We start from the raw sequence: 12,406 nt of genomic DNA on the forward strand, positions 1-12,406 counted from the left end.
GGGAGTATAAGAGAGAATAATTTTCACAAAAAGGTACATTGGATGATTTCTCGGTGACCTTGGGCTTGACCATTCATTTGCTTAATGACATGAAAGCATGTAAAGAAGTGGGGTCTCTCTTATGAGATGGAAGGAAGATAGAGATGCTCTTGCATGTGTTTGTTTTTCAAGTTGCAAGAGAGGGACGACATGACGTTTCATTATTTCATTCAACATTATTGTTAACAATAATAAGCTATCAAAGGTTATAAAATACAATAGGGTATGTAAATTGCCACCATTTGAAGGGTTGATGAGAATCATAATCATGATAATGAGCCCCCCCCTTTTTTTCAGCTAAAAGAGGGGGTTTCAATTTCAAAGACTGTTTTGCTACTTTGAAATGCCAGCCAGCATTTTGGCATCATTAGGTGGTGTGTTCCTAGCTAATTTGTACTTGGCCACGTTTTGTGATTAATTAATTAATTGCTTTGCATGCTAAAAACGGCATGAAATCACGGATCACTTAGGAATTGCCATCATAGATTCATAGTACTACTACAAATTGTCATTATAGTAATTTGAACAGAAAATTATAGAAAAGTACATAGAGACAATGAAAATACTAAACAATGTGAATAATGGATATATTGAATGTTCATTTCACTAGATGTGTAATGATTATTCTAATATTAAAATTTAGGTAGATAATTTAAAAATATAGTGTCTTTTTATTTTATTGATAGTTGTTCATATTATTCAAAAAAACTGTTAGTTACCTAGCATAACTCAAAAATTATTTCTTTTTTCCTAGAGTCATTTTGGCCATTGGTAAAATTGGTAGATATTGGCGATTTGCCGTCAATAATTCTTAGCAACTGTGTGACAGTTCAGTCATCTATAAATTTACAAATTTTACATATAATCTAATAAATTAACTAAATTTTTTTATTTTTAACTTTAGAATAAATTAATTTTTGACTTCTTTTTTTCATTTTTGACTTTTTTTTTTGTTTTAGAGAAAGGTACACTTTTATCATAAAGACTTTGTTACAAGAGAATACTACGTCACAGAGGTTTTTAACACCTAGCTTTTAATTTTTTTTTTAGATGCATTGAATATACCAATGAGTGAGAATGAAATAATTATTAAAGGCTACTGCAAGGTAATTTAGTGTTTTCAGGTATACTATTAGAATACTTTACCGCCGAAAAGAAATTTAACCAAGTAATTATAAGGAGCTAAAAATGACATGACTTTAGAACTTGGATTAAGATTGACCGAAGGAATAAAGTGAAAAATGATACTTGAAAGTTGAAACAAACAAGAAAAACAGCATATGATTATTAACTAATGCGAGATCAAACAATGGTATGCATATGCATGTGTTTGGAAGTGTTTTTACTTTTTGAATTTAGAGGTTATTTGAATAAAATTATAAAGAGTAAGTTAGAGACATGATGTTATTATTATCTTTTTATTTTAAATTTTTAATGTCTCGAGTTCATCATTTTAATGGTGGAGGTGTTCTTACAAGAACTCCAACGCTCAAGTTAGCATGATTCACAAAAGGAACTAAGTTAGAGATTATACCTTCGTACACATATTTATAATAGCACATATATTGTGAAGTTGTGATGTTATGAACTCCTCTCCTTATGTTCTTTAGAGGCTATAAATTACCTTTAACGTTAAGTTGATTTAGGAGAATAAATTGCTATTCTCATGATGAATTATTTAATGCTTTGTTGTGGTATCATTTATTCATATAATGTTCTTAGGTCTACATACATGTAGTTGATGTTGTAACTTTTTTTTTAAGAGAAACTCTTAAGTGCTAGTAATTTTTAGTATTTTTTGTCATCATTTGGTCAGTACAAATACTAAATTATTTTTAATAAATAAATTTTACTAATTTTATGTGTGCAAACTCTGAAAAATATGAATGTAAACTATATTAATTTAGATCCTGCTAGGGAGACAATGGACTATTTGTACAATGTGTACAATGGGCTATTGAGTTACAAAATGAACATCCGAGTACTAGCGATAATAAACATCTTCCCAAAATATTAAACTATTTGGAGTTCACCAAGGATCGAACTCTTGACCTTTCGGATCTAACGCTTTAATACCATGTCATAATACCACTCATCCCAAAAACTTCAACTGATGAGAAAAGGTAACAATAATGATTATATCTCTAATACTCCCTAAACTTCCATTGTACATATTGTATAAATATTTCATTGGCTCCTCATACTTTACCTATTAATTTATGTGTGCAAAACATCTGTAAATATGATGTAAATTATTGCTGACAAAGAACTAGTAAAAAATAATAATATTTATTGGTCATATAATATTATTCTTTCTTTAATATAAGAATGTTAATTATAGTGTAATAATTAAATTCATAAAATTGAGTTATTAGGCATTAGAATGAGTTATGAGAAATTAGTGTCTTTTTTAACATATTCTTTAAAATATAAAAAAATATTTAATCATCAAACCATTTTTTTAATTTTTCACATTTTTTAATTTAATTCTTAGTATTAGACTTATAGAAATATTCCAAAATAGCATGCTAATATGCAAAAGTGGTCTAAATTATTCATTCTCCAAAGATATGATTTGTTTTTATCAATATTAGCCAATATTTATACTATTAGAATTTAGTTTTTAAATTTTAAATATTAAAATTTAATACTTAAAATTTAAAACATTAACTAAATATTAATTAAAATAATAATTTTGTTAGTCATATATAATTTTTTTATTCCCTAGCCGTGTGGAACATGGATTAGTATTGTGTCATTCCTACAACTTTTTTTTTTTTTTGGTCGATGGATTGGACAATCTCCAATCCTAAATTACACAACACATCCACTCACACACACTACTATTACTAATATAGGTTCTATGTTCCTCATTAAGAATTTGAACCTGGGTGCAGCTCCCAGCGAGGCAGGTGATGCTGCCATTGAACCAAAGCCTCGGCTGCTTCCTACAACTTCAAGTGATCCTTCATCCTGGATTCGCTCTAATGCTCTATACTACTTTTTTTTTTGGGTCATACTATATACTTCTTTATTTTGGGTATTTTTAGACACATTTTATTTTGGGTTAAAAATCTTGAAATTTCTGATGATTAAGCCCAACTTACACACTATTTTGGGTTAAAAATCTTGAAAATTCTGACGATTAAGCCCAACTTGGGGCTTATATAATATATTTTTTGGGCCTAAGGATGAGGATCCTCTTTTGGGCTTTGTTATTGAATGTAGATGAGGATGCTTGAAACTTAACCACAAGCATACAAGATGGTAAGTCCCAAAAATATAAAAGTACACAAGATGTCCTCATTTTTATATACATCATGAAATTTTTGTATAATATGTGATTGTTTAGTTACTATTTAGGTGTCAGTAAATTGATAAAAAAAATTATTTTTTTAATAAAAAAATATTTTTTTATTTTTTAACGTATTTAATAAATTTTTAATAGTAAAAATAAAAATATTAAAAAAATATTTTTTAAAAATAATTTACAGTTTTTTAAAAAATTTTTAAAAAATATTTTTTTACATCATAAATAAATAAAAATATTTAAATATAAAATTATTTTTATTTTTTAAAAGTTCACCTAAATGAACCCTCTATATTATATACATTATTTTTGTATATCCTATTATTTTTCTTACTAAAACTGTAAACTTATCTTGTGTTTATTATATTATATGTTGACATTGTGATTGTAAAAATATAAAGTTGACTTTGATATATACAAGTTGGGCCTTTACCACCTATTTTTTTTTTTTAAATTATAAAAAAGCACATGCATGATATGATGATACATGATACTGTGAAAACTTAATAGACTTCTTTAGTATGGATCCGTCCCTGTCAGGATATGTATAAAAATATCATTGTTTGAGTTTGGAAGTTGGAAGTTGGAACCCTGCTTTAATTCCATTATTACATTACATATTTTATAAACGAAAATATTTAATAACAAAAATAAAATTAACTAAAAATAATTAAAATTGATCTTATTTAATATTTAATAATTAATAAATATTAAATAAAATAAATTCTAATAATTTTTTATTTTTATAATATTATTATTTTATAAATTTATGAAATTCTCATAGGATACATGCTCACCAAGGTTTTAGCATTTCCGAAAACAAAACATAAAATTAAATAAGCTACATGCTTGTCCTTATTTATTTGTTTATTATTATTATTCCCTAGCGTATAGAATTGGCAACGTGAGATTATTATTTTTAGGCCATTGACCAAGAAACGTTTTCAACCCCAACATCCGTATCCAGCCCTAGAGCATCCCACACCGCCTGCGATCCATCCACGACGTTGTTCCGGCACGGTGGCTGTCCTGCATGCTCCGAATCACAACCGTTAACGGAGTCGCACTCGTCCACCACCTTAGCCAACACGCTCCTCCCGTTACTCGCGGTGATCCTTATCATCTTCAAGCACCTCGACCCTTGGTTGTACCACCCAGTGGACAGTGCCACCACTGGCTCTGAGTTTTCGTGGTAGTTTCCGTCACACTCAGATGGGCCACCTCCGTCTCCGCCTTCGCTGAAGTCGTTCAGGGTGAGTATTGCCTTGGTGGAGGATGACACCGGAGGCGAGCACCTGCATTCGGAAAACTTTATTCATATATATACATAATATTTAGCATTTTAATAATATAATAATAAAAACACTTAAAGTGCAAAATAGAAAACAACTTTTTAATAGGAATAAACTATAAAAAATTTCTTTCAGATATTTATTTATTGAAAAAAAATATCTTTTAAATTTGTTAAGATCTAAATAATATATGTATTTAAACATAAATATATAAATATATAATAACTGATTTTAGTGTTTAATTTTGACGTATAAATATTATTTTTATCTTTTTTTTTTATACTAGCTATACCCTTAAAATATATATCCTTATTAGCATGGCACCTGTATTGAGGGTAGGAGTTTGTGCCGCATTGAAGGTTGCCGGAGGATCGGCAGGTTCCGCCTCCACCACTTGGTGGAGCGGGGGTGGTGCAGATGTGAGTACCGACGTCAGGGTCGTCGTTGCACCTTCCGTTGATGCAGATGAGCTGGCCAGAGCAGTCGTTGAGGTTGTTGCATGGGCCGTTGCAGGAGGAGAGTGCGTTTATGAGAGTGAATAGGCACAAGGAACAATATAGAATCATAAAGAAGGAGGTTGCTTTGTGAGCCATTATTGGCGAATTAGACTAGAATGACTACTTGTCTAAATGGTGGTTTAATTTTGTGCTTTGTGAGCATTAGATAAGATGCTTAAATAGAGGACAACGATATATTAAAACTAAGGTTTAATTACTTGTATAGTCTCTAGTTGCACCCAATTTTTTAATAGATTTTTATTCTATTTTTTTAATTAAATTCATATATTATTTCAGTAATAAAAACGTTGAAACTAACAAATTATTATATTTAGGTATATTTTTTGTTTAACAAAATATTCTAACAATTCTAATATTTTTGTCACAGTAAAAACTTAATTACAAACTTTAATATGATATAAAGATTAAATAAAAAAATAAAAATTTAACTAAAAATTTATTAAAACTATAAAAATTAATAGAGTAATTAAATTTAAAAATAAATACATTAGATTCTTATAATTACATGTTATAAAAAAGAGTTATGCTATATATACATTAAAATCACTCACCAAAGTTAGTCATTAGTATAAAATACATACTAGAATACAAATACACATTGAAAATAAATTAGACTACACATATATTTATACACAAATACGTTGATAACTGATTTTAATGGCTAATTTTAGTCTACGAATAACATTTTTGTACAAAAAAATTGTGTGCTTATACTACATACACCAAAATTAGTTATCAAAAATTAAAAATTGATTGGTTTGTAAAAATATTTTATGTTCTTGTTTTCAACATTTTATATTTTAAAAAATATGATTGGTTTATAAAAAAATTATTTTTAAATATTAAAAATAATAAAAATATGTTTAGTTGGTTTATTTTTAATATTATAAAATCTAAAATTATATTTTTATTCAATCATGATTTTAGTTTTTGATTTTTTATTAAGTTAATAATTAATTCTTTTATTTTTTAATTTTTATTCATTAGTACTTTATTAATTGACCGTTGATTAAATAAATTATTGCTATAAACTTTTTTTTTTATTTTATTAAAGAAGAGTCGGTCATAACATTTGAAATTAATATTTTTAAATAACAAAAAAAATTATATTAATATTAAAAAAATAGGTATGAGATATAAGTACAAAATAAATAAAACATATAAAATAGAAGTACGGTTAAAAAAATATACTTATTGAATGAAAATACAAATAAATTTTTATATTGAATATAAATACAAACGAGTCTTTATATTTCTCGTCAATTGTCGAATTCATTTATTTGATATTCTTTTTTTTATCACTGGACTTTGAATCAAAGAATAAACACAACAAAACCTATCCAAAAAAATTATCATATTCCTATCAAATTGAAAAATATCCTGATACAAAAATTTTAGAAAAACACAAAAAATAACTTAAAAGATATTGAAAGCAGAGAACGTAAAAACAAGAGTTGAAAATTAAGAAAAGGTGAATATAATAAAGAAAACTAGAACTCAAATTTTACACCGTTTAATATTTAAATTTAGTTTACAAAAATAAAATAGTAGAAATTTTTATGCACAACAAAAAATTTTTAAAAGAGCTCTTTTACCTTTAAATCGAATTAAGAGAATGGAAAAACGAGTGGAAGAGAAATAATGAGTAGACAACTAATAGAAAACGTGAGTTGGCAATGCGAAGAGTAAAGACTGGTTTTAGAATTTAAATTTAACATCATAGATCAAGAATTCTTAATTAAAAATATCATATTATAGACTGGAAATTTTTCAAAATTTTTAGCTGAAAATAAAAAAAGTATCATTTTTTATTTTATATTTTTTTAAATATTTTAATTAAAAATAATGTTAAAATATTCAATCAGTCTCTAAGTTTTTTTTCACTTTTAGTCTAATTTTAAATATAAATATTGTATAAATAAGTCTTTAAACACTTTTATTTTAAGAAAATTTAGTTAAAAAATATATCACTATAAAATAAATTAGTCTTTTTTTAAATAATAAAAAATTAATTTGTCTAATAACAATTATTTTCAAAGATTCATAAAAATACAAATTTATTAAACATCAAAATTTTAAATATTTAAAAAGTATTCACCAATATTGAGAACTTAACTAGATCATAAGTTGTGTTAAACAGCCTTTTCCTTGTCTTTTTTTTTTTTATATTTTAACCTGAACATATTATATTATAACAAATTAAACTTATTCTATATGTCAAAATTAAGTGAAGGATAGAGATGGAATGGGTGGAAGAAATTATTAAAGAAAAGAAATCCAGTGAAATAAAAGAATAATATTATTTGGCATCCTTTAATGATATATGATAACTAATTTTTATGTTGCTGCAGACAAGTTTATAATGAGATACGGTGTGGAATTGTCAAAGTTGGAGGCTTCATGGAATTCCATGTGCATGTTTTAGGTACTTCCCATGTTATTAAATTCAATGTACCCCATACCAGTCTATAAAGGTAATCGGAATGATTTCTTCCATCTCATAATAAGTATTCAGCTAATTTGTATATTTGTTGCTGTGAAAATTCACATCTAATTATTTTACTTTATATAAAATTATTATTTAAAATTTATTAAATAATTTAATATATTTAATTAAATTATTATTTAATAATTTTTAATTATTAATTTTACATGAGTATTCATTATTTGAATTATATATAATATTAAAAGATATTAATTTGTAAATATGTAATAAATGCAACAAATGAATGAAGTGACAATTATTGTGGAGTAGAGACTCATGCAAACAACACTCATCTATTTATTTTCATATGAAATTAATAATTAAAAATTATTATATAATACTTTAGTTAAATTTATTAAATTATTTAATAATTTTTAAATATTAATTTTATATAAAAATAATTGCACTTAATTTTTTTTTATTTAAGAGCGAGAGAATGTATAATAAAACTCAGCAACCACCAGTCAACATTACTAAAAAAGACCAAAACAAACAAAATAGAAGAAACAAAAATGCAAACCATATATGGAGGCCAACTTGGGTGAAACAAACGCAAGTAGACTTCGCGATTAGCATTCATGGAGGTACAATGACATTAATGGCACCGGTCTTCTTAAATCGTAAGGACCACGATAAATTAGCCAACGACAAACCATAGATATCAACTGAAATTAACACCGTTGATTTGTTAGATAAGGGTTAATCTACTGAAGATACGTGCCGTGATTAACACTTTTGTGCTGTGGACATACCCATAAGTCAAGCATCCATGAATGGAATTGCACGGTCAAGTCTAACATGAATGAAAGGAGAAATTTAAAATTTAAAATTTAGGATATATAATTTAGGATTTAAAATTTAGAATTTAGAATTTAATATTTAACTATTTAAACTTTAGAATTTAAGGAGTATTTCATAGGGGTGTACATTGTCTGGTCCGGTCTGAAGATCCGGCCCAGTCTCGAACACTTTAGGGGCTAATTTGATGTGATTTCATCAGGTTTAGGGTCGGATAAGGGTTTTAAAAAAAAAATCCGGTCATTATTTCGGATCAGGTCCGGGCCATAGCTCGGGTCACCCGAAGTCGACCCGGTAGCCGGTCATCATACACAATTAATATTTTGTATTATTAATGATGGATCATGACTATTCTTATGTGAAATTTAAGTATTGTAAACCTTAATATTTTGTGTTATTAGTCATTATAAGACTATAAATTAATATTTTATGTTTAGAATGCATAAGACTATAATTTTGTTGGTCATATATAATTGTTTTATTCCCCAGCCGTGTGGAACATGGATTAGTATTGTGTCCTTTATCCTGGATTCGCTCTAATGCTCTATACTACTTTTTTTTTTGGGTCATACTATATACTTCTTTATTTTGGGTATTTTTAGACACATTTTATTTTGGGTTAAAAATCTTGAAATTTCTGATGATTAAGCCCAACTTACACACTATTTTGGGTTAAAAATCTTGAAACTTCTGACGATTAAGCCCAACTTGGGGCTTATATAATATATTTTTTGGGCCTAAGGATGAGGATGCTCTTTTGGGCTTTGTTATTGAACGTAGATGAGGATGCTTGAAACTTAACCACAAGCATACAAGATGGTAAGTCCCAAAAATATAAAAGTACACAAGATGTCCTCATTTTTATATACATCATGAAGTTTTCGTATAATATCCGATTGTTTAGTTACTATTTAGGTGTCAGTAAATTGATAAAAAAATATTTAAAAAAATATTTTTTATTTTTTAGCTGTTTAATAAATTTTTAATAGTAAAAATAAAAATATTAAAAAATATTTTTTAAAAATAATTTATTTTTTTTAATTATTTTTCACATAATAAATAAATAAAAATATTTTTATATTATTATATCTAAATATAATTAAAAAATAAAAAATATTTCTATATAAAATATTTAAATACAAAATTATTTTTATTTTTTTAAAAGTTCACCTAAATAAACCCTCTATATTTATATACATTATTTTTGTATATCCTATTATTTTTCTTACTAAAACTGTAAATTTATCTTGTGTTTATTGTATTATAGAAAAAATTTTAAATGTATCAAGAACATCGATATTTTAATTATTTTAACTGTTGATGATTTTAATTAATATATATTATATATATTTTTTATAATTCAGATCTAATGGTTAAAACAATTAGAACACAAATTTTTTCTTATTATATGTTGACATTATGATTGTAAAAATATAAAGTTGACTTTGATATATACAAGTTGGGCCTTTACCACCTAATCTTTTTTTTTTAAATTATAAAAAAGCACATGCATGATATGATAATACATGATACTGTGAAAACTTAATAGACTTCTTTAGTATGGATCCGTCCCTGTCAGGATATGTATAAAAATATCATTGTTTGAGTTTGGAAGTTCGAAGTTGGAACCCTGCTTTAATTCCATTATTGCATTACATATTTTATAAACGAAAATATTTAATAACAAAAATAAAATTAACTAAAAATAATTAAAATTTATCTTATTTAATATTTATTAATTATTATTATAATAATTAATTAAATATTAAATAAAATAAATTCTAATAATTTTTTATTTTTATAATATTATTATTTTATAAATTTATGAAATTCTCATAGGATACATGCTCACCAAGGTTTTAGCATTTCCGAAAATAAAATATAAAATTAAATAAGCTACATGCTTGTTCTTATTTATTTGTTTATTATTATTATTATTATTATTATTATTATTATTATTATTATTATTATTATTAATCCCTATCGTATAGAATTGGCAACGTGAGATTATTATTTTAGGCCATTGACCAAGTAACGTTTTCAACCCCAACATCCGTATCCAGCCCTAGAGCATCCCACACCGCCTGCGATCCATCCACGACGTTTTTCCGGCACGGTGGCTGTCCTGAATGCTCCGAATCACAACCGTTAACGGAGTCGCACTCGTCCACCACCTTAGCCAACACGCTCCTCCCGTTACTCGCGGTGATCCTTATCATCTTCAAGCACCTCGACCCTTGGTTGTACCACCCAGTGGACAGTGCCACCACTGGCTCTGAGTTTTCGTGGTAGTTTCCGTCACACTCAGATGGGCCACCTCCGTCTCCGCCTTCGCTGAAGTCGTTCAGGGTGAGTATTGCCTTGGTGGAGGATGACACCGGAGGCGAGCACCTGCATTCGGAAAACTTTATTCATATATATACATAATATTTAGCATTTTAATAAGTTGATAGCTGAGAGCTGTTTGATAAAAATTTAGTCAAATCAGTTAAATCATTTAACGGTTCTCGACTATCAACTTCACATGAAATCGACTTTACTGAGTTTTCACCTTTTAATAATATAATAATAAAAACACTTAAAAGTACAAAATAAAAAACAACTTTTTAATAGAAATAAACCATAAAAATGTCTTTCAGATATTTTTTTTTTTGAAAAAATATCTTTTAAATCTGTTAATAACTAAAATGTCTTTAAAAAAATATTTGTAAACATATTTTTTTAATTTGTTAATAAATTAAATAATATATATATTTATATGTAAATACATAATAACTGATTTTAATAATTAATTTTAATGTATAAAATAATATTTTTATCTTCTTTTATACTAGCTATACCCTTAAAATATATATCCTTAGGATATATAGATGCTTCGGGTGTAGCATCGCACCTGTATTGAGGGTAGGAGTTTGTGCCGCATTGAAGGTTGCCGGAGGATCGGCAGGTTTTGCCGCCACCACTTGGTCGAGCGGGGGTGGTGCAGATGTGAGTGCCGACGTCAGGGTCGTCGTTGCACCTTCCGTTGATGCAGATGAGCTGGCCAGAGCAATCGTTGAGGTTGTTGCATGGGCCGTTGCAGGAGGAGAGTGCGTTTATGAGAGTGAATAGGCACAAGGAACAATATAGAATCATAAAGGAGGAGGTTGCTTTGTGAGCCATTATTGGCGAATTAGACTAGAATGACTACTTGTCTAAATGGTGGTTGTGTTTTGTGAGCATTGGATAAGATGCTTAAATAGAGGACAATGATATATTAAAAGTAAAGTTTAACCGTTTTGTTAGATAGACAATGATTTTTATAAATAATGTGAATAATAGGTTTTAGAATTGATACAATAAAGTAAAAAATCACTTAACTTTTAAATTATTTTCTAAATTTTAACATTAAAATAACTATTTGCACATCTAGTGAATTGAACATTCAGTCATTGTTAACTCTGCATGAGTAAATCGAATAAAAAGAAATAATCATTCAATTAAAAATAATAAACATAATCATCTGCATATCTATTGAATTGAACATCCGACATATCTATTGTTCACATTGTTTAGTATTCTCATTCTCTACCTATACCTTTTTAAGGTTTAATTACTTGCATTGTATGATCTCTAGTTTCACCCAATTTTTTAATAGATATTTTTTTATTTTTATTTTTTTTTTGTAATTAAATCTATATATCATATCAAATTTTGAATTTTTTTTGGTAATAAAAACATTAAAACTAACAAATTATACATGATATTCAGTCAAATGTTAGGTACATTTTGTTTAACAAAATATTCTGACAAACTTAGATGCAGTCAATTTCATGTGAAGTTAATAATTGAGAGTCGTTAAATAATTTGAATGATTTGACTAAATTTTTATTTAACGGTTCTCAGTTATCAACTTCACGTGAAGTTGACTGCACCTAAATTTCCACATTTCAATATTTTTATCACAATAAAAACTTAATTACAA

The 12,406-nt window shown here is 26.9% G+C and overlaps 2 protein-coding genes across 2 annotated transcripts; both read right to left on the bottom strand.

The window, feature by feature from the left end:
* Positions 1-4,064: 4,064 nt before the first annotated feature.
* Positions 4,065-5,298, bottom strand: LOC148547047 (kiwellin-like). The gene is made up of 2 exons (XM_088495226.1): positions 4,966-5,298; positions 4,065-4,644 (listed from the first exon to the last, which is right to left on the bottom strand). Exons 1-2 carry the CDS (start codon positions 5,232-5,234, stop codon positions 4,269-4,271), a joined length of 645 nt encoding a protein of 214 aa, XP_088351352.1. The 5' UTR covers positions 5,235-5,298; the 3' UTR covers positions 4,065-4,268.
* A 4,979-nt stretch (positions 5,299-10,277) lies between these two features.
* LOC107611809 (kiwellin) lies at positions 10,278-11,648 on the bottom strand. Its single transcript, XM_088495227.1, has 2 exons — positions 11,336-11,648; positions 10,278-10,833 (listed from the first exon to the last, which is right to left on the bottom strand). The coding sequence occupies exons 1-2, from the start codon at positions 11,602-11,604 to the stop codon at positions 10,458-10,460; spliced, it is 645 nt and encodes a 214-aa protein (XP_088351353.1). The 5' UTR covers positions 11,605-11,648; the 3' UTR covers positions 10,278-10,457.
* Positions 11,649-12,406: the final 758 nt, after the last annotated feature.

The sequence above is a fragment of the Arachis ipaensis genome, chromosome B8 (assembly GCF_059453495.1).
Source record: "Arachis ipaensis isolate K30076 ecotype BB chromosome B8, ASM5945349v1, whole genome shotgun sequence".
Classification (NCBI taxonomy): Eukaryota; Viridiplantae; Streptophyta; class Magnoliopsida; order Fabales; family Fabaceae; genus Arachis; species Arachis ipaensis.